Source organism: Schistocerca cancellata, chromosome 6 (assembly GCF_023864275.1).
Source record: "Schistocerca cancellata isolate TAMUIC-IGC-003103 chromosome 6, iqSchCanc2.1, whole genome shotgun sequence".
Taxonomy (NCBI): Eukaryota; Metazoa; Arthropoda; class Insecta; order Orthoptera; family Acrididae; genus Schistocerca; species Schistocerca cancellata.
The window spans coordinates 673,947,706-673,970,099 of record NC_064631.1 but is presented as its reverse complement, the minus strand read 5'-3'; the positions used below and the strand labels follow the sequence as shown (position 1 = coordinate 673,970,099).

The window sequence follows — 22,394 nt, the reverse complement described above, 5'->3', positions numbered from 1 at the left end:
ACGAATCATTTGTAAGCAATTTCCTTTGTAGGCGGATTGCACTTCACCAGTTTTCTACCAATAAACCGAAGTCTGCCACCTGCTTTACCCACAACTGAGGCTGTTTGATCATTCCATTTAATATCCTTATAAAGTGTTAACACCCAGGTATTTGTACGGGTTGGTTGATTTCAAGAGTGACTCACTGATATTATGGTCGTAGAATACTAAGGCTTTTGTTTTGTGAAGTGCACAATTTTACATATCTGAACACATAAAGTAAGTTGACAATCTTTGCACAACTCTGAAATCTTACCAAGATCAGACTGAATATTTATGTAGCTTCTTCCGACAGTACTTCATCATAGGTAACTGCATCATACGCAAAACGTCTGAGCCTACTATTAATATTGTCTGCAAGATCATTAATATACACCATGAACAGCAAGGGTTCCGACACACTCCCTGGAGCACAGCTGAAGTTACTTCTACATCTGACAATGACTGTCGATCCAAGATAACTTACTGTGTCCTACCTACCAAAAAGTCCTCAACCCAGTCACAAATTTCACATGACACCCCATATGCCTCTGCACGTGTAATACATAGGCTGTGCACACGCTATAGGGAGGCAGGCCAGTACACAAGGCGAGTTAGACAAGGTTGCACGCTAAGACCAATTGGTGTGGTACTGAGTCAAATATTTTTCGGAAATCAAGAAATACTGCATCTATCTGGCTGTGCTTGATCCAAGGCTTTCAGTATGTCACGTAGGAAAAGTGGGAGTTGAGTTTCACGTAATCGATGTTTTCGGAATCCATGCTGATTGGTATTGATGAGGTCATTTTGTTTGAGATCAGAATATGTTCCAAGATTCTACAACAAGAAGATGTCAAAGATTTTGTTCGGTAGTTTTGTGGATCACTCTACAACCCTTTTTGTAGACGGGTGTGACCTGTGCTTTTTACCAGGAACTTGGCACGGTTTTTTGTTCGAGGGATCTACGCTAGATGATAGTTAGAAGAGGGGCTAACTTATCTGTCAATTCAATGCAGAATCTGACAGGGATTTCAACAGGACCTGTAGCTTTGTTCAGTTTTGACGATTTCACCTGTTTCTCAACACCACTGACATTAATACTTCTTTGATTCATCTTTTCAGTGGTACGAGGATTAAATAGGGGCAGTTCTCCTGGATTTTCATTTGTAAAGGAACATTTCAAAACGGAGTGGCTGTATCTCTTCCAGGATGGAGGTGCTGCTCTTGGAGACGTACTGGCCGGCAGACTCTCATAACTAACCCCCGAAATCAGACACTCATTCTCAGACGCTCTCAGATGTTCGTCGAGGTTCTCTGTCCACAACTGTATCGGAACGTGACGTGGTGCCAGTCACGCTGTCTCCATCGGCTGCTGATTGCAAGTGGAGACCAGTACAGAGGTAGAAGAAGTATCTAGTCATCTATCAAGGACTTGGTGTCCAGCAACAGCAGGCAACCACTTGAAGTGGGAACCGTTTGCAGACGACTTGGTGCCTTTGCAGTGCTGGATCTCCCTCTCGGTGAGTACCACCTGCTGTCGGCCACCTTTCTAGTGGGACGCTTCTTCGAACCTAGGCTGGGGCAGTCCTGTCTCTCTGTAGCGGTAAACCAGTTCCAGAATGTTTCTATCGCCGCTGATCACCGACAGTGAGGGCATACACATTCTACTTTGTGCTGCGTGTTACTATTTGAACACCATCTATCCAGAGTAATGTTTGACGAATACGGCTTAGACGGGCTGGTGCGGCTAGCATCTGACACACTTCGTGGCAGTTTCGCTGATGCTACTGCCTGTCGCTGGTAGTGAATGCCGTGCTGCCTCCCACGCTGCCAATTGCTGATTCCATTGCCTGCCGCACCGGCCGCTGCCATAATAATCGAGTGGCACCAATCTCTGGTCATCTGTAACCTTGTCTCCGTAGTAAAATGCACAATGGACTGTTGTAAACAGGGATGTTTCATTAACGATTCGTCAAGCAGTTCCAGACACCACCACATCTACAACTCACGTCCCAGCGAGGAAGTGGCACCTTCTCCTGACTTACGAAAGGCTGAGTCCTTCGCCGCCCTGGAGCAACTCCCGACGCCTACGGTTCGTCGTATCTTTTGTCAAAAGCTATTACTGAATTATAATAGCAAAATCATACCACGAGACTGAAGTGAAGCTTTAACTTTCGTGAATGTTTCCATTTTGGACGACGTTCCTTCCTTGCGTATTAGGTACGGTATTCTTATTAGCCTTTTCCCAACACACATTTCGGCTACTATTCGAATGCTTGCAGCGACTTCTGTTAACGACCTACCGCATCTGAAAATTCCCCTTTTACAGCAGCCGCGTTGCCCCTCCGTATCATAGCCAAATCTCGCCATATGACACTGACATCGCGCATGCGTCTCTACCTAGACATACGAGGTGCATTCAAGTTCTAAGGCCTCCGATTTTTTTTTAATAACTACTCACCCGAAATCTATGAAACTGGCGTTACTTCTCGACATAATCGCCTTGCAGACGTACACATTTTTCACAACGCTGACGCCATGATTCCATGGCAGCGGCGAAGGCTTCTTTAGGAGTCTGTTTTGACCACTGGAAAATCGCTGGGGCAATAGCATCACGACTGGTGAATGTGCGGCCACGGAGAGTGTCTTTCATTGTTGGAAATAACCAAAAGTCACTAGGAGCCAGGTCAGGTGAGTAGGGAGCATAAGGAATCACTTCAAAGTTGTAATCACGAAGAAACTGTTGCGTAACGTTAGCTCGATGTGCGGGTGCGTTGTCTCGGTGAAACAGCACACGCGCAGCCCTTCCCGGACGTTTTTGTTGCAGTGCAGGAAGGAATTTGTTTTTCAAAACATTTTCGTAGGATGCACCTGTTACCGTAGTGCCCTTTGGAACGCAATGGGTAAGGATTACGCCCTCGCTGTCCCAGAACATGGACACCATCATTTTTTCAGCACTGGTGGTTACCCGAAATTTTTTTGGTGGCGGTGAATCTGTGCGCTTCCACTGAGCTGACTGGCGCTTTGTTTCTGTATTGAAAAATGGCATCCACGTCTCATCCATTGTCACAACCAACGAAAAGAAAGTCCCATTCATGCTGTCGTTGCGCGTCAACATTGCTTGGCAACATGCCACACGGGCAGCCATGTGGTCGTCCGTCAGCATTCGTGGCACCCACGTGGATGACACTTTTCGCATTTTCAGGTCGTCATGCAGGATTGTGTGCACAGAACCCACAGAAATGCCAACTCTGGAGGCGATCTGTTCAACAGTCATTCGGCGATCCCCCAAAACAATTCTCTCTCGATCATGTCGTCAGACCGGCTTGTGCTAGCCCAAGGTTGTTTGGGTTTGTTGTCACACGATGTTCTGCCTTCATTAAACTGTCGCACCCATGAACGCACTTTCGACACATCTATAACTCCATCACCACATTTCTCCTTCAACTGTCGATGAATTTCAATTGGTTTCACACCACGCAAATTCAGAAAACGAATGATTGCACGCTGTTCAAGTAAGGAAAACGTCGCCATTTTAAGTATTTAAAACAGTTCTCATTCTCGCCTCTGGCGGTAAAATTCCATCTGCCGTACGGTGCTGCCATCTCTGAAACGTATTGACAATGAACGCGGCCTCATTTTAAAACAATGCGCATGTTTCTATCTCTTTCCAGTCCGGAGAAAAAAGTCGGAGGCCTTAGAACCTGAATGCACCTCGTAGTGTTACCTTTTGTTTCATTTCTGTCGTTACTCCAACATATGGTAATTCTTGCAGGCCCTGAAGTAAGTTTTTTAAGACGTTGTTATGTCGCAAAGTAAGAGTGAATGATCTCGTGATTACTAGCCGATACTGAGTTATACACTCAGGCGTACCTCCTAATGTCGAGTCTGACTCCATTTGCCCAGCGTAGCTCAGCAACTCGACGTGGCTTGGGCTCAACAAATTTTTGGAAGTGCTCGGCAGAAATATTGAGCCATGCTGCCTCTGTAGCCGTTCATAGCAGTGAAAGTATTCGCGGTGCACGATTTTGTGCACGAACTGTCTTCTCCATTACGTCAGATAAATGTTCCAGGGGACTCATGTCGGGCGATTTGGGTGGCCAGATCGTTCGCTCGAATTTTCCAGAATATTCGTCATCCAGTCGCAAACAGTTGTGGTCTTGTGACATCTTTGGGAACATGAAGTCCGTGAATGGCTGCAAACAGTCTCCAGGTAGCCGAACATAACTGTTTCCAGTTGATGATCGGTTCACTTGGAGCAGATGACCCCAGTCTATTCCACGCGAACACAGTCCACACCAATACGGAGCCAGCGCCAGCATGCAAGTGCCTTGTTGACAATTTGGGTCCATGGTTTGGCGGGGTCTGCACCACACTCTAACCCTACCATCAGCTCTTACCAACTGAAATCGGGACTCATCTGATCAGGTCAATATTTCCAGTCGACTAGCGTCCAACCGATATGGTCACGAGCCCTCGAGAGGCTCTGCAGGCGATGTCGTGCTGTTGACAAAGATACTCGCGTCGCTCGTCTGCTGCCACTGTCCATTGACGCCAAGTTTCGCCACACTGTCCTAACAGATGCGTTTGTCCTACATCTCACATAGTTTTCTGCGGTTACTTCACAGAGTGTTGCTTGTCTGCTAGCATTGACAACTTTATGCAAACGCGGCTAATTTCGATCCTTAAGTGTAGCTTGTCGGCCACTGCGTTGTCCGTGGTGAGAGGTAACGCCTGAAATTTGGTATTCTCGGCACACACTTGATACTATGGATCTCGGAATATTGAATTTCCTGACTATTTCCGACATGGAATCTCCCACGCATCTGGCTCCAACTACTATTCGGCGTTCAGAGTCTGTTAGTTCCCGTAATGCGACCATAACCACGTTGGACACCTTTTCACATGACTCACATGAGCACAAATGAGAGCTCCGCCAACGCATTACTGTTTAATACCTTGTGTTCAGCCGGCCGGAGTGGCCGAGCGGTTCTGGGCGCTACAGTCTGGAACCGCGCGACCGCTACGGTCGCAGGTTCGAATCCTGCCTCGGGCATGGATGTGTGTGATGCCTTTAGGTTAGTTAGGTTTAAGTAGTTCTAATTTCTAGGGAACTTATGACCACTGCAGTTGAGTCCCATAGTGCTCAGAGCCATTTGAACCATTTTGAACCTTGTGTTCACGATACTACCACCACCTGTATGTGTGCATATGGCACTCCCATGACTTTCGTCGCCTCAGTCTCCTTTATATTTACACTCATTTGTCAAAAGAATGGCTGGAGCACGTTACAGAATTCATTTATTCTTTGTAGCCAGATACAAAGTGCATTCGGTCAGGAGGAAATCTATGCCAAGTTTGTATTTTCAAAAAATAAAAAAATATTTGAAGGAGCACTAACTTCTGAAAATATTGCATCGCGTCAGGGTCGAAATCCAGGTACTTCCTCCATAAAATTTGAGACTGTGAGGTCTCAATGTTGTAGTTTATCTCAACGCAGCCCGGTAGACACTGGCAAGGTGTGAGGTTTTTAGTGTCACCGTAGAACCTACCTGTGGAAAACACAACACGCTTCTGTAACATGGCAGCAACTCCAACAACAGGCATTTGTAGAACACTGAAGATCATAAAGAAACTGGGTGATACATAATAAAATTTAATGTAATAAGACGAGTAAAAGGTATTCTTGTCTAGAAGTTAAACAGACATTCATTACATCAACTAAAAATTAAAACTGCTTAGTAAAGTTCTCAGTCACTACGGCCATCCAGAGTGTCCACAGGCAATAATTACAATCACTAGTTGTCCAGATGCACCCAGAAAGACGGCACGGTAACAAAATACAAGTTAAGAATTGCAATTCAGAGGCAACTTGTGATGTAGTCAAGTGCCACAAGCCAATTATGCGTCTTATAAGCCAACAATAGGCATTTTATTTCTTAAAAATTCTTGGCTGCTGTGTGTAACAGAAGATCAGATACGTAGCTAGTCGTACAAAAGCAAGAAGTATCGGAAAATTATTGCTACCAATCAAAACACTGATGCTAATTAAGGAAATAAATGAACCATAACAAACATTAAAAAAAGAAAGTTAGAAAAGGTGATAAATAATAACTGGCTTAAAACAGCTAAAAAAAGCTATTTACAATATTATAGTGTAACTTTATGTCGCAGATGATATAAAAATCAGATCCTTTACCCGTTAAAAAAGGAATGCCGCAGGGCTCCGTTCTTGAGCCCTTTCCGTTCATTATACACTCCTGGAAATGGAAAAAAGAACACATTGACACCGGTGTGTCAGACCCACCATACTTGCTCCGGACACTGCGAGAGGGCTGTACAAGCAATGATCACACGCACGGCACAGCGGACACACCAGGAACCGCGGTGTTGGCCGTCGAATGGCGCTAGCTGCGCAGCATTTGTGCACCGCCGCCGTCAGTGTCAGCCAGTTTGCCGTGGCATACGGAGCTCCATCGCAGTCTTTAACACTAGTAGCATGCCGCGACAGCGTGGACGTGACCCGTATGTGCAGTTGACGGACTTTGAGCGAGGACGTATAGTGGGCATGCGGGAGGCCGGGTGGACGTACCGCCGAATTGCTCAACACGTGGGGCGTGAGGTCTCCACAGTACATCGATGTTGTCGCCAGTGGTCGGCGGAAGGTGCACGTGCCCGTCGACCTGGGACGGGACCGCAGCGACGCACGGATGCACGCCAAGACCGTAGGATCCTATGCAGTGCCGTAGGGGACCGCACCGCCACTTCCCAGCAAATTAGGGACACTGTTGCTCCTGGGGTATCGGCGAGGACCATTCGCAACCGTCTCCATGAAGCTGGACTACGGTCCCGCACACCGTTAGGCCGTCTTCCGCTCACGCCCCAACATCGTGCAGCTCGCCTCCAGTGGTGTCGCGACAGGCGTGAATGGAGGGACGAATGGAGACGTGTCGTCTTCAGCGATGAGAGTCGCTTCTGCCTTGGTGCCAATGATGGTCGTATGCGTGTTTGGCGCCGTGCAGGTGAGCGCCACAATCAGGACTGCATACGACCGAGGCACACAGGGCCAACACCCGGCATCATGGTGTGGGGAGCGATCTCCTACACTGGCCGTACACCACTGGTGATCGTCGAGGGGACACTGAATAGTGCACGGTACATCCAAACCGTCATCGAACCCATCGTTCTACCATTCCTAGACCGGCAAGGGAACTTGCTGTTCCAACAGGACAATGCACGTCCGCATGTATCCCGTGCCACCCAACGTGCTCTAGAAGGTGTAAGTCAACTACCCTGGCCAGCAAGATCTCCGGATCTGTCCCCCATTGAGCATGTTTGGGTCTGGATGAAGCGTCGTCTCACGCGGTCTGCACGTCCAGCACGAACGCTGGTCCAACTGAGGCGCCAGGTGGAAATGGCATGGCAAGCCGTTCCACAGGACTACATCCAGCATCTCTACGATCGTCTCCATGGGAGAATAGCAGCCTGCATTGCTGCGAAAGGTGGATATACACTGTACTAGTGCCGACATTGTGCATGGTCTGTTGCCTGTGTCTATGTGCCTGTGGTTCTGTCAGTGTGATCATGTGATGTATCTGACCCCAGGAATGTGTCAATAAAGTTTCCCCTTCCTGGGACAATGAATTCACGGTGTTCTTATTTCAATTTCCAGGAGTGTATATGTAAATGATCTGCCTTTCATATTGCCCTGTGATGCTGCACTATATGCAGATGACACCACATTAATAGCTCAGAATGCTAAATGGATGATTACAGCTGAATGTAGCAATAGCAGTAGATGTGCGTACCTCATGGTTTGAGGCTAATACACTATGCATAAATAATAGCAAAAGAGAGAACATTGTTTTTAATCTGAATGCCCCAAGAACAAAAATACACCAGTGAAACTTCTTGGATTCCATATTGATCAAAGTTTGAGCTGGGATACACAAACAGACAAGTTATGCTCCAGACTCGCACGTGTGATTTATCTGCTGTACAAGCTGAGAGGCCATGTAAGTGAAATTCTGTTGCTCTATGCATACCTTGCTTTCTTCAATTCCCTTCTGACATATGGAATTTTGCTATGGGGAAACTCACCTGGATCTAAGACTGTATTTAAATGGCAAGAAAAGGTCATTAGATGCTTTGCAGAACTCACACCAAGATAATCATGTAGACACCACTTCAAGGAAATGAAAATTATGACAGTACCTAGTCTATATATTTGTAGTTGCCTAGTATACGCGAAAGGAAACCTGGTTAATTTTGACTTATGTCAATAGACCATCATAACACTAGACAGAGACAGGCAATTGACAAGCCCCATGCCAGATTAGCAAAGATTCACAATAGCTATAAATATCTTGGTGACACATATTTTAACAAACTATCTAAAAATGCCCATCCAGTGTCCCTGAATAAATTCAAAAATGTAATAACAAAGTGGATAAAAAGCAAAGCCTTCTATACAGTGAAAGAATTTGAAGAATGTTTAATAGATGATTCGGAATTTTGACATGAGACTATACGAAATTATAAATCGTAACCTAATATTTTTGAAGCTAACAGTGTGGTATGTTGATTCAAAAATGGTTCAAATGGCTCTGAGCACTATGGGACTCAACTGCTGAGGTTATTAGTCCCCTAGAACTTAGAACTAGTTAAACCTAACTAACCTAAGGACATCACAAACATCCATGCCCGAGGCAGGATTCGAACCTGCGACCGTAGTGGTCTTGCGGTTCCAGACTGCAGCGCCTTTAACCGCACGGCCACTTCGGCCGGCGGTATGTTGATTCACTGTGCCATATTGTATAAGGCAATATAGAGATAAAATTTATGATTATTATAATTGTGTACGGATTATTTAGATACAAAGACACTAACATGATATGCTGATTCATTGTGGCATATTGCATTTGGTTTGCAAAAAGTGATCAGTTTGTGTTACAATGTACTTTTCTGAAGTAGATACTTACGTAAAAGCCTCCTTGCAACAAAATTAGGCAAGGATAATTGTAAAATAACTGTAATGCTGTAACTATAAAACATATGACGACACAAACTACAGGTAAACATGTTAGAAGCTGAATAAATGTTCTAGTCTATTCATTTGGAAACAAAAACACAAACGAAACCTTAAAAGCTTCAGTTACACAGCAGACGCTAACATAAACCCAAAGGCTACCATGTCTGGGTTGTAACGTCCATCATGCATATATTTAATTTTCAGTACAGCGTTAGCTTGCAGTGCATTGCGACATATGTAACAAACTTTATCTTTCGGAGAGAACGTTACAGCTCAGGAGTACGTGAAGTTCAAGCAATGTAAACGGGCTTTCTGCAGGCTTACTTTGCGCTTCCTTTACGCAGGGCATTTTTGAACCTCCGCAGATCGGCACCTCCTTCTCTCCTGTAATGTAAGAGAAGTAAAAACGCTATCAACCGTCCTTGCAAATGAGTCTAGAAACAACAAAACAACAGTTAATTAAATTTTTATCAAAGAACAATTTATCTAATTGAAGAGTGGAGATTTTGGAGGACATTTAGTTTCATTTGGCCCGAGGTGCCTACACCTTTGAGATTCCAACTAAAAGTAACGAATGAGCAGACGATTTATCAGTTTCGTTTAAAACACCTCTTGTTTATTAGTAGTAAAAATTTAAACATAAATTACGTACGTCTACATTATTATCTTGCAATTAACATTTAAGTTTTTAGTAGCGGGTTCATAGAACCACTTTAAGACTTCATCGAATAGCACGTGGGAAAAATAAACACCTAAATCTTTACATGTGATCTCTGATTTCTCTCGTTTTATCATCATGGTTATTTCTCTCAGTTAAAGGAGTAATCAAAGTATTTTGAAATTCGGAGGAGAATGTTGATTATTGTAATTTGTAAAAAGATGTCGCTGCAACGAAATACGCCTTTCTTTTAATGACTGCCGCTCCAAATCACTTCTGTAAAGATATAAACGAGTAACAATTTCGTGGTATCAATGTATATCTCAATGCAATACAGGCCTTCTTGTGGTAGATGAGGATGTTGTACCTGGCGGCTAGTGTACCTACGAGCACACGAAGTTTTTTTTATCGTTATCTCGGTCTAGTGGCTGGTTTTGGAAGCACTTGAAGGGATGCACACTAGAGACCACCATAAGTAATGCCAGAATTTATTTTGTGTTGTTAGACATGAGATTGTGTTTTGCGTGGCGTTCTTAAATATTTCGGTTTTTGTGATGTTTAAAGCTTTCCCGGCGTACTGATTGTTCCATAAAAACACGGGAGAACTCCCGGATATCAGTAATTTCCTGCCACGATATTTCGGCGCAGGGTCTTCTGGCCATCTTCAGGTGAATGCCACTGTAGTAGTACCGGCGAGTACGCGCTGATCTCCGTTATTTAAAGCCTTCTGAGGTGACATTGCGCATGCGCTGCTCAGCGTGCGCGTTCATAACGGCTCCGTGCGCTGCGCCTCGCGCCCTCCACTGTGAAAGCCTGGCGTGTCGGTGTCAGGTCGAGTTCCATCTTTATGCAGATAACTACGTCGACTACGAAGTTTCTCTATAGCAGGATTCCAAACAGAGTTCAGCTGATAACCGCTATCTCGATTGATGAGAGTCTCGTTGTCAGACAATCTTGTTTCCACAGATTCATTGATAATCGAGCTCCAGAAGTTTGATGTATGGGCCAAAATTTTTGTGTCGTTGTAATTCATGGAATGGTCTGTGGAAATACAATGTTCGGCGATTGCTGACTTGGTGGGTTGGACAAGGCGAGTATGCCGTTGGTGTTCCACAATGCGTTCCTGCACAGTTCGTGTTGTTTGCCCTATATATGATTTGCCGCATTCACACGGAATTTTGTAAACACCTGGTTTACGCAGGCCCAGGTCGTCTTTAACGGATCTCACCAGTGATGAAATTTTGGAAGGAGGGCGAAAGATGACTCTCACTTGATACTTTCTCAATATTCTGCCTATCTTGGAAGAAATATTCCCAATAAATGGTAGATAAACAGTCGACCTGAAGGCCTCTTCCTCTTATTTGTTCCGTCGTTTGTAGGTCTTCATCACTCTGTTCACTTGCCTAGGTGAAAAGCCATTCTTCAAAAATACTTTTTGCAGGTGTTCCAGATCCGCTTGAAGACTGTCGGCGTCAGAGATGGTATGGGCACGGTGGACCAAGGTTTTGAGAACGCCCATTGTTTGTGCTGGATGGTGGCAACTAGTAGCTTGTGGATACAGGTCTGTATGAGTGGGCTTTCTGTACACCGAGTGACCAAGTGTGCCATCACTCTTCCGTCGCACCAAGACGTTTAAAAATGGCAGACAACTGTCTCTCTCTATCTCCATAGTAAATTTTATGTTTTCATGTATGGAGTTCATGTGACGTAAAAATTCTTGCAGACGGCCCAGACCATGAGGCCACACTATAAAAGTGTCGTCAACGTACCGCCAAAATACTGTCGGTTTAAAAGTGGCAGAGTCAAGTGCTCTCTCCTCAAAATCCTCCATAAAAAGATTGGCCACCAGGGGAGACAAAGGACTCCCCACGGCGACACGATCAGATTGTTCGTAAAATTCGTTGTTAAATGTAAAATATGTAGAGGAGAGAGTGTGGTCAAACAACGCTGTAATGTCTGCACCAAACATATTGCCAATGAGGTGTAGTGAGTCCACCAGAGGCACCTTTGTGAACAGTGAAACCACATCAAAACTGACCAATAAATCACTGCTTTGCAGTTGTAGTGACTGAAGTCGACTGATAAAATCACCAGAATTCTTTATGTGATGTGCACACTTGCCTATCATTTGTTTGAGCAAAGATGCCAAGAATTTTGCTAGGTTGTAGGTGGCTGCTCCAATGTTACTCACAATTGGACGTAATGGCACATTTTCCTTGTGGATCTTAGGCAGTCCATATAGCCTAGGTGGAACCGAACTGTTTGGTTTCAGTCTCTTGATGACCTCCTTCGGTAGAGAACTATTTGATAAAAGTTCTGCTGTTTTTCGCACTACTCGACTCGTGGGATCCTTATCGATTTTGCGATACGTTGAATCACATAATAAAACATTGATCTTATTAATATAGTCATCCCTTGGTATGAGCCGTTATGAACGCGCACGCTGAGCAGCGCATGCGCAATGTCACCTCAGAAGGCTTTAAATAGCGGAGCTCAGCGCGTACTCGCCAGTACTACTACAGTGGCATTCACCTGAAGATGGCCAGAAGACTCTGCGCCGAAATATCGTGGCAGGAAGTTACTGATATCCGGCAGTTCTCCCGTGTTTTTATGGAACTATTTCGATTTTTGCACATTTAAGTGCAATATATTAAAGCTACGAGGGGCATGCAATAAGTTATGCAACACATTTTTTTTCTGAAAGCAGGTTGTTTTTATTCAGGAGTCTAATACACCATATTATTTCCCTCTCTTTTGGCTACAAAACTCCTATTTTTCAACACAATCTCCTCTCAGTGCAATAGCCTTATGCCAACTTACTGAAAGGGTCTGTGTGCCTGCGAGGTCGACGTCGTGGCCAACAGCTGGCTGCATCAATAACTTCCCCATCACTCACTTACTGCACCCCATGGAGTGCATCCTTCACTAGGCCAAACATATGGAAGCTGGAAGGTGTGATATCCAGGTTGTAAGGTGGATGAGGAAGAACAGTTGAATGAAGTTTCGTGAGCTCCTATTGGGTGCGCAGACTTGTGTGAGGCCTAATGTTGTCATGGAGAAGAAGACCGTTTGCACTTCCGTAGCGACAAACAAGCTGAAGTCGTTTCTTCAACTTCCTGTGGACAGCACAACACACTTCAAGCAGCTTTGATCTACTTTTTCGAAGGAGAGGCAGAGTGATGCCACAACTCCACGATTTGTTTCTGGTTCGAAGTGATGAACCCATGTTTCGTTGCTTGAGACAATGTTGGCGAAAACTGTCACGATCAACCTCGTAATGCATAAGCAATTCCGCGCAGATAGTCCTTCGTTTTCCTTTATCAGCTTCTGTTAGGTGGCGAGGAACCCAGCGGGGAACACACCTCTGAGTACTCGAACTGGTGGACGAATGTGTCAGCACCAGCAACAGAGACATCCTGTTCTGCAGTGAGGTGTTTCATTGCGATCCATCGATCACCTCGAATGGAAGTGTCCGCACTTTCCAGTATTGCTGGAGTCACAGCTGCATGCGGCCGGTCGTAATGTGAGAGAACAGACAATGTTGGACGATCTTGTTGCGATGATATCAGACGTCTTGCCCAACGATTTACAGCTTTCGTTCACTACCGGTACTCTGTAGATATTCTGCAGGCGCCTATAAAAACCTGTGATGCTCTGGTTCTCCGCCGAAAGAAAGTAACAATAGCCTTCTGATTGGAGTGCACCTGCTTTGGAGATGCCATTATGGAGCTATGTATAGCGCGGCCACATCGAGTGAGCTAGAACGGACCGTGGTCCTTTACTCAGACAATACCCGATCTATCTCCCCTAAATTTACTGTGCCTGGCAATTTAAAGCTAGCGGAAACCAGGAAGACTTTACTTTTCCTGAGTTAACAGAACGCAACCATTTGCACAAATCAAAGAGATTATCACTGGTATTCTCCTAAACAAAGTGAACAATTCGTGGAGCGCTTCTGCTACTATTGTAAGGGAGGATAATGCACAGCACACAAAATGCATTGATACACCACAGTAATTCGTACGAAATTAAGTGCAGAGCAATGAAACATACAGATGCAGATTAACACTTACATAATATATAAATAACGAAACATTTTCAATAACAGCAAATGAAAAGAAACAAATCTGTGTAACTTTTATCACATTAGTATAAATAGTAATCGTTTGTAATAATAAGAACTGTGCACTGGAAGTATGAATTACAAAAAGCCTTCAGTCACTACTTTTCGTGTTTTATTCCTATCATGAAAATATTTTATGTTAGGTTAGAAATTTTGTAAGTCAAAGGCGGAAAATGCCGGCCGCTGTGGCCGAGCGGCTCTAGACGCTTCAGTCTGGACACGCGCGACCGCTACGGTCGCAGGTTCGAATCCGGCCTCGGGCATGGATGTGTGTGATGTCCTTAGGTTACTTAGGTTTAAGTAGTTCTAAGTTCTAGGAGACTGATGACCTCAGATGTTAAGTCCCCTAGTGCTCAGAGCCATTTGAACCATTTGAACCAAAGGCGGAAAATATGTGCGAAATAGTTGAAAAAATGAACAGTGTAGACTTATTATATAATCCAAGAGAAACGTTTTTAACTTTTTAGCATCGTCATACATTCTTTTCACCATCCTGTTCGTGCATATTACTTCACTCAAGAAGCACATTGGCATACACATGTTTATAAACGCTTCACAGATGTTTTTGTACACAGTATGATCAAAGATGAATTTACTCATAGTGCCAGAGATCTAATTATTAAACAGTTGACAAATGCATGGAATAACTTCTCAGTAGGTCTTTAAAATTACTGAAATAACTGTGGCTTGCTAAATCTGTTTGTTCATTTAACATAGATTCTGGTTTTTTGATTCTGTGGAGGTATATTTTAATTCATATTTCCAGTGTATTTTAATACAGTCACGTCTGAAGCTGCAAGATACGGAAAAAATGAAAAATAAGGACTGTGTCATAAGTTAATTAGTTCCCAAAATTATTATGATTATGGAAAGGTATAATTCAACGAACAAAATAAACTTTAACTACTCGTTTGAATGTTATTAAAAATGAATCTGAATAGCACTACAATGTGACAGTTTACAATTATGTAAAATCAATGAACGAGAAAGTTATTGTTGTTTCTAATGAAGTTTTTACGTTACTGTTAAAACAATGTAGTTCATGGTGTGTCTTAGATAGTGTTGCCTCACAATAGTTTCCACTTAGCTGTTGGCGAGTCATAGACGTCCGCATCGTTAATCTACGGTCACTGGGCCTATAATCCAATAATTATTATTGCCTTGCTAAACTTATTGATCGTGGGCACCGGCCGATATAGCCGAGCGGTTCTAGGCGCTTCAGTCTGCAACCGCGCGACCGCTATGGTCGCAGGTTCGAATCCTGCCTCGGACATGGGTGTGTGTGATGTCCTTGGGTTAGTTAGGTTAAAGTAGTTCTAAGTTCTAGGGGACTGATGACCTCAGATGTTAGGTCGGATAGTGCTCAGAGCCATTTGAACCATTTCTCCGTTCGACCAGCACGTCTAAGAAAGGCAACTTACTGTGCTTCTCCATCTCCGCTGTAAATATAATATTTGGATGCATACCGTAGATATGGTCTGGCTTCACTGCCAAATTAAAAACGTATTGGGATTTTATCCGAATTTGATGCCTCTAGTTAGCTGTGATCTTTTTATCCATTTACTATAATTTTGAAATGGAGGATCTTCGACGACGATGGAACAGTCATCATACAAAACTTCCTGGCAGATTAAAACTGTGTGCCCGACCGAGACTCGAACTCGGGACCTTTGCCTTTCGCGGGCAAGTGCTCTACCAACTGAGCTACCGAAGAACGACTCACGCCCGGTACTCACAGCTTCACTTCTGCCAGTATCTCGTCTCCTACCTTCCAAACTTTACAGAAGCTCTCCTGCGAACCTTGCAGAACTAGCACTCCTGAAAGAAAGGATATAGCGGAGACATGGCTTAGCCACAGCCTGGGGGATGTTTCCAGAATGAGATTTTCACTCTGCAGCGGAGTGTGCGCTGATATGAAACTTCCCGGCAGATTAAAACTGTGTGCCCGACCGAGACTCGAACTCGGGACCTTTGCCTTTCGCGGGCAAGCGCTCTACCATCTGAGCTACCGAAGCACGACTCATGCCCGGTACTCACAGCTTTACTTCTGCCAGTATCTCGTCTCCTACCTTCGCAGGAGAGCTTCTGTAAAGTTTGGAAGGTAGGAGACGAGATACTGGCAGAAGTAAAGCTGTGAGTACCGGGCGTGAGTCGTGCTTCGGTAGCTCAGATGGTAGAGCACTTGCCCGCGAAAGGCAAAGGTCCCGAGTTCGAGTCTCGGTCGGGCACACAGTTTTAATCTGCCAGGAAGTTTCATATCAGCGCACACTCCCCATCAGAGTGAAAATCTCATTCCAGTCATCATACAAGTTCTTGGTGGAAGGTTAGAAAAAAAAAAATGACGAAACTTGACAACAGTGTGGACAGACTTAGCAAGTTCCTCTGAGAGTGTTTTTCGACACCTGCAGCTTTGTTATGGTATGCTGTGGGTTTATTAAAACGCTGAAACTCGATTTGTCGAAACCGGTGGAGAAGAGCATCGCACAAAAGTTGCACTTGTTGCATCTACGAGGGCAGTTCAATAAGTAATGCAACACATTTTTTTTCTGAAACAGGGGTTGTTTTATTCAGCATTGAAATACACCAGGTTATTCCCCAATCTTTTAGCTACAGAACACTATTTTTCAACGTAATCTCCATTCAATGCTACGGCCTTACGCCACCTTGAAATGAGGGCCTGTATGCCTGCACGGTACCATTCCACTGGTCGATGTCGGAGCCAACGTCGTACTGCATCAATAACTTCTTCATCATCCGCGTAGTGCATCCCACGGATTGCGTCCTTCATTGGGCCAAACATATGGAAATCCGACGGTGCGAGATCGGGGCTGTAGGGTGCATGAGGAAGAACAGTCCACTGAAGTTTTGTGAGCTCCTCTTGGGTGCGAAGACTTGTGTGAGGTCTTGCGTTGTCATGAAGAAGTAGAAGTTTGTTCAGATTTTTGTGCCTACGAACACGCTGAAGTCGTTTCTTCAATTTCTGAAGAGTAACACAATACACTTCAGAGTTGATCGTTTGACCATGGGGAAGGACATCGAACAGAATAACCCCTTCAGCGTCCCAGAAGACTGTAACCATGACTTTACCGGCTGAGGGTATGGCTTTAAACTTTTTCTCGGTAGGGGAGTGGGTGTGGCGCCACTCCATTGATTGCCGTTTTGTTTCAGGTTTTCGAAGTGATGAACCCATGTTTCATCGCCTGTAACAATCTTTGACAAGAAATTGTCACCCTCAGCCACATGACGAACAAGCAATTCCGCACAGATGGTTCTCCTTTGCTCTTTATGGTGTTCGGTTAGACAACGAGGGACCCAGCGGGAACAAACCTTTGAATATCCCAACTGGTGAACAATTGTGACAGCACTACCAACAGAGATGTCAAGTTGAGCACTGAGTTGTTTGATGGTGATCCGTCGATCATCTCGAACAAGTGTGTTCGCACGCTCCGCCATTGCAGGAGTCACAGCTGTGCACGGCCGGCCCGCACGCGGGAGATCAGACAGTCTTGCTTGACCTTGCGGCGATGATGACACACGCTTTGCCCAACGACTCAGCGTGCTTTTGTCCACTGCCAGATCACCGTAGACATTCTGCAAGCGCCTATGAATATCTGAGATGCCCTGGTTTTCCGCCAAAAGAAACTCGATCACTGCCCGTTGTTTGCAACGCACATCCGTTACAGACGCCATTTTAACAGCTCCGTACAGCGCTGCCACCTGTCGGAAGTCAATGAAACTATATGAGACGAAGCGGGAATGTTTGAAAATATTCCACAAGAAATTTCCGGTTTTTTCAGCCAAAATGTGTTGCATTACTTATTGAACTGCCCTCGTAAATCACTGTTGAGCGCAGGAGTTGGTGTCATCAGACTGTGAGTCAGCCAGTACTCACTGGGCATGTAGTAGGCGGAGCAGCCGCACTCGCGGACCGTGTAGTTGGCCAGGCACTCCGCTCGGCAGTTCTCCTCACTGTAGTAACGGAAGAAGTAGAGGCTGCGCTCCCTCGTGAAGTAGCAGCGCCGGCGCTCCGGCGGGTAGTCCACCAGGCTCTCCGAGGTCATCATGACGGCCGGCCGCACCGTGACCACCAGGTCGCGGTCCACGGGCACGCGGAAGAACTGCGAGCTCATGTCGGGGAACGCCACCGGGTTGTGCAGCAGCATCTGTCCGGGAACAGCGGGCACAACCTGTTCTCACTGCGACATCTGCAGCGTCAAGCAACAGGCATTCTGAATAAAAGGCATCGAGGAAAACTCTGTACCACAGGGCTCAATCTTGGATCCTTAATTAACACCACAGTATTAACTTTACTCTCCATTATATTTATTTGGCATACAAACACAGCTACTTGTCTCGAGTGTTAGAACCTCATCATTAGACCGTTCATGTCTAACCGATCAAGCACTAATATTCTGACGAAAAAATGCCAACCCCAGGAAATAGTGAATGTAGAGTAATGAAATTTTGGGAATGTCTTTGGGTAACACATATAAGTGGTTAACACTACAGTATCACAAGCCAATGGAACCGCAGTATAAGTCGTTGTAAATGTGAAATGCTGGTACATTAAGTGTAACGGCCAGACTGTTGAATACAAGCATGAAAACACATGCATTGTGTTGTACAGTTGTAAGATGTTAGTTTGTGGGATGGAGTTCCATGCCTGTTTCACTTGGTCCATCAATACAGGAATGGTTAACGCTGTTTGTGGATGACTCTGGAATTGTCGTCCGATGATGCCCCACCTGTGCTCCATTAGAGACACATCTGGTGATCGAACATGTGAAGGTAACATGCGGACACTCTGTAGAGCCTTTCGGGTTACAACAGAGGTATGTGGGCGACTGTTATCCTGTTGGAAAACATCCCCTGGAATGTTGTTCATGAAAGGCAGCAGAACAGGTCGAATCACCTGACGTACCAATTTGCTGCCAGTGTTTGTGGGATTACCACGAGAGAAACTTCCTGGCAGATTATAACTGTGTGCCGAACCGAGACTCGAACTCGGGACCTTTGCCTTTTGCGGGCAAGTGCTCTATCTGCCAGGAAGTTTCATATCAGCGCACACTCCGCTGCAGAGTGAAAATCTCATTCTGGAAGCACGAGAGTGTTCCTGTCGTCACACGAAATCGCACCCCAGCCCACAACTCCAGTGTGTCTAGCACTCAGACAGGTTGGTTTCAGGCCCTCATCTAGCCTCCTTCTGACCAACACAAGGCCATGACTGGCATCAAGGCAGAACTAGCTTTCATCAGAAAACACGACCTCCATCTTACCCTCCAATGAGCTATCGCTTGAAACCACTAAACTCGCCAATGGCTGTGGTTCGGGGTCGGTGGATTGGACGCTGGAAGGCATCTAGCTCGGAGTGTCCTTAAAGTAACTCATTTGTAACAGTTCATTGTGTCACTGTGGTGCCAACTGCTGCTCAGATGTCTACTACAGGTACAGTACGATTCACCGGAGCCATACGCCAAACACAATGATCTCCCGTCTTGGAAGTATGACGTGGGCGTTCGGAGCCTCGTCTTCTTGTTACCGTACATTCTCGCGACAATCGCTGCCGATAATCATGTGCAGTGGCTACATTCCTGGCAAGTTCAAAATGGTTCAAATGGCTCTGAGCACTATGGGACTCAACTGCTGAGGTCATTAGTCCCCTAGAACTTAGAACTAGTTAAACCTAACTAATCTAAGGACATCACAAACATCCATGCCCGAGGCAGGATTCGAACCTGCGACCGTAGCGGTCTTGCGGTTCCAGACTGCAGCGTCCTGGCAAGTCTTTATACACTCCTGGAAATGGCAAAAAGAACACATTGACAACGGTGTGTCGGACCCACCATACTTGCTCCGGACACTGCGAGAGGGCTGTACAAGCAATGATCACACGCACGGCACAGCGGACACACCAGGAACCACAGTGTTGGCCGTCGAATGGCGCTAGCTGCGCAGCATTTGTGCACCGCCGCCGTCAGTGTCAGCCAGTTTGCCGTGGCATACGGAGCTCCATCGCAGTCTTTAACACTGGTAGCATGCCGCAACAGCGTGGACGTGAACCGTATGTGCAGTTGACGGACTTTGAGCGAGGGCGTATAGTGGGCATGCGGGAGGCCGGGTGGACGTACCGCCGAATTGCTCAACACGTGGGGCGTGAGGTCTCCACAGTACATCGATGTTGTCGCCAGTGGTCGCCGGAAGGTGCACGTGCCCGTCGATCTGGGACCGGACCGCAGCGACGCACGGATGCACGCCAAGACCGTAGGATCCTACGCAGTGCCGTAGGGGACCGCACCGCCACTTCCCAGCAAATTAGGGACACTGTTGCTCCTGGGGTATCGGCGAGGACCATTCGCAACCGTCTCCATGAAGCTGCGCTACGGTCCCGCACACCGTTAGGCCGTCTTCCGCTCACGCCCCAACATCGTGCAGCCCGCCTCCAGTGGTGTCGCGACAGGCGTGAATGGAGGGACGAATGGAGACGTGTCGTCTTCAGCGATGAGAGTCGCTTCTGCCTTGGTGCCAATGATGGTCGTATGCGTGTTTGGCGCCGTGCAGGTGAGCGCCACAATCAGGACTGCATACGACCGAGGCACACAGGGCCAACACCCGGCATCATGGTGTGGGGAGCGATCTCCTACACTGGCCGTACACCACTGGTGATCGTCGAGGGGACACTGAATAGTGCACGGTACATCCAAACCGTCATCGAACCCATCGTTCTACCATTCCTAGACCGGCAAGGGAACTTGGTGTTCCAACAGGTCAACGCACGTCCGCATGTATCCCGTGCCACCCAACGTGCTCTAGAAGGTGTAAGTCAACTACCCTGGCCAGCAAGATCTCCGGATCTGTCCCCCATTGAGCGTGTTTGGGACTGGATGAAGCGTCGTCTCACGCGGTCTGCACGTCCAGCACGAACGCTGGTCCAACTGAGGCGCTAGGTGGAAATGGCATGGCAAGCCGTTCCACAGGACTACATCCAGCATCTCTACGATCGTCTCCATGGGAGAATAGCAGCCTGCATTGCTGCGAAAGGTGGATATACACTGTACTAGTGCCGACATTGTGCATGCTCTGTTGCCTGTGTCTATGTGCCTGTGGTTCTGTCAGTGTGATCATGTGATGTATCTGACCCCAGGAATGTGTCAATAAAGTTTCCCCTTCATGGGACAATGAATTCACGGTGTTCTTATTTCAATTTCCAGGAGTGTAGATGTAGAAACAACTATCGTTTATGTCTCACAACTCCTTCTTGATGTTGTGACTTTTTTCTGCCAGTGTATTTGAATTTTTCTAAGCGGAGGTCATAAAATAATCTTGATAAAATGTTTTCTTATCCTACTATAAAATTTTCAACCTGTGTCCATCTGTGACGTCGCACTACACATCCCTTACTTCACCACTGTGCCTCCTTTTCTTCGACAGTGTCTCTGCCCTTGTTCACCTATTACAAGTTAAAAGTACGTGTACAACAGCAACAACTCGGTGTGTGCCAGTATGATTTCTGTCAGTAAAATTAAAGACAGAACAATTACGAACTACTCTAGAAGGGTATCCTTGGGTATTAAGAACTTGTGCGGTAACGTTCCAAAGAATGTGGCGATTGCTATTATTAAGAAACAATCTCCTTAAAGACAAACAAGTCTCGAGGCAGGAGGCGACTGAGTTTATCGAATTGCTGCAGCTGGTCACGTATTCTAACTATTCTTGATTAAGAATCAAATTTACATCCACAAGAATATGTCAGTAATTCGAGCAGGATGATCCCTAGCCCTCTTCTCTGTTGCATCTCCAAAGCATACCTCTTCCTCCATTTTCTCCTTCGCTTTATTCTCTCTTCAACTTCCCTGCCCTCCACTTTCCCTGTTTCGTATATACTACGTCGACGACCAGCACTTACTGTTTGTTTTATTTATTATTATTTCGTCTGCCTTATCCCACGAGGACGGGGATGGACTCTCACGTGTACCAAAATGATACTGCTTGAGTCTATACAAAGTAATTGAAAAAGTGGAAACAGTTACATTTGTTTTAGGAGATTCTTTCAAGGTACTAAAAACAAAATGTTGATTGTTTCGTTTTGTTAATTAAACGAAGATGGAGAAAGAGAGAATAACCGGAATTTAAGTGCTACACATGCACTGAAAAGAAGGTTGTATACATGGGAGAACCCTGGAGATACTAAAAGGTATCAGATAGATTATATAATGGTAAGACAGAGATTTAGGAACCATCTTTTAAATTGTAAGACGTTTCCAGGGGCAGATGTGGACTCTGATCACAATCTGTTGGTTATGACCTGTAGATTAAAACTGAAGAAACTGCAAAAAGGTGGGAATTTAAGGAGATGGGACCTGGATAAACTGAAAGAACCAGAGGTTGTACAGAGTTTCAGGGAGAGCATAAGGGAACAATTGACAGGAATGGGGGAAAGAAATACAATAGAAGAAGACTGGGTAGCTTTAAGGGGTGAAATAGTGAAGGCAGCAGAGGATCAGGTAGGTAAAAAGACGAGGGCTAGAAGAAATCCTTGGGTAACAGAAGAAATATTGAATTTAATT

General features: G+C 45.6%; 1 protein-coding gene across 1 annotated transcript in view; it reads right to left on the bottom strand.

Moving 5' to 3' along the window:
* Positions 1–22,394, bottom strand: part of LOC126088468 (pickpocket protein 28-like) — a 176,312-nt gene that overhangs the window by 23,324 nt on the left and 130,594 nt on the right. The window contains exons 7-9 of the mRNA XM_049906609.1: positions 17,723–17,993; positions 9,374–9,433; positions 5,420–5,570 (exon numbers count right to left, since the gene is read on the bottom strand). Coding sequence (XP_049762566.1) covers positions 5,420–5,570; positions 9,374–9,433; positions 17,723–17,993 — 482 coding nt within the window. The remainder of the gene's footprint in view (positions 1–5,419; positions 5,571–9,373; positions 9,434–17,722; positions 17,994–22,394) is intronic.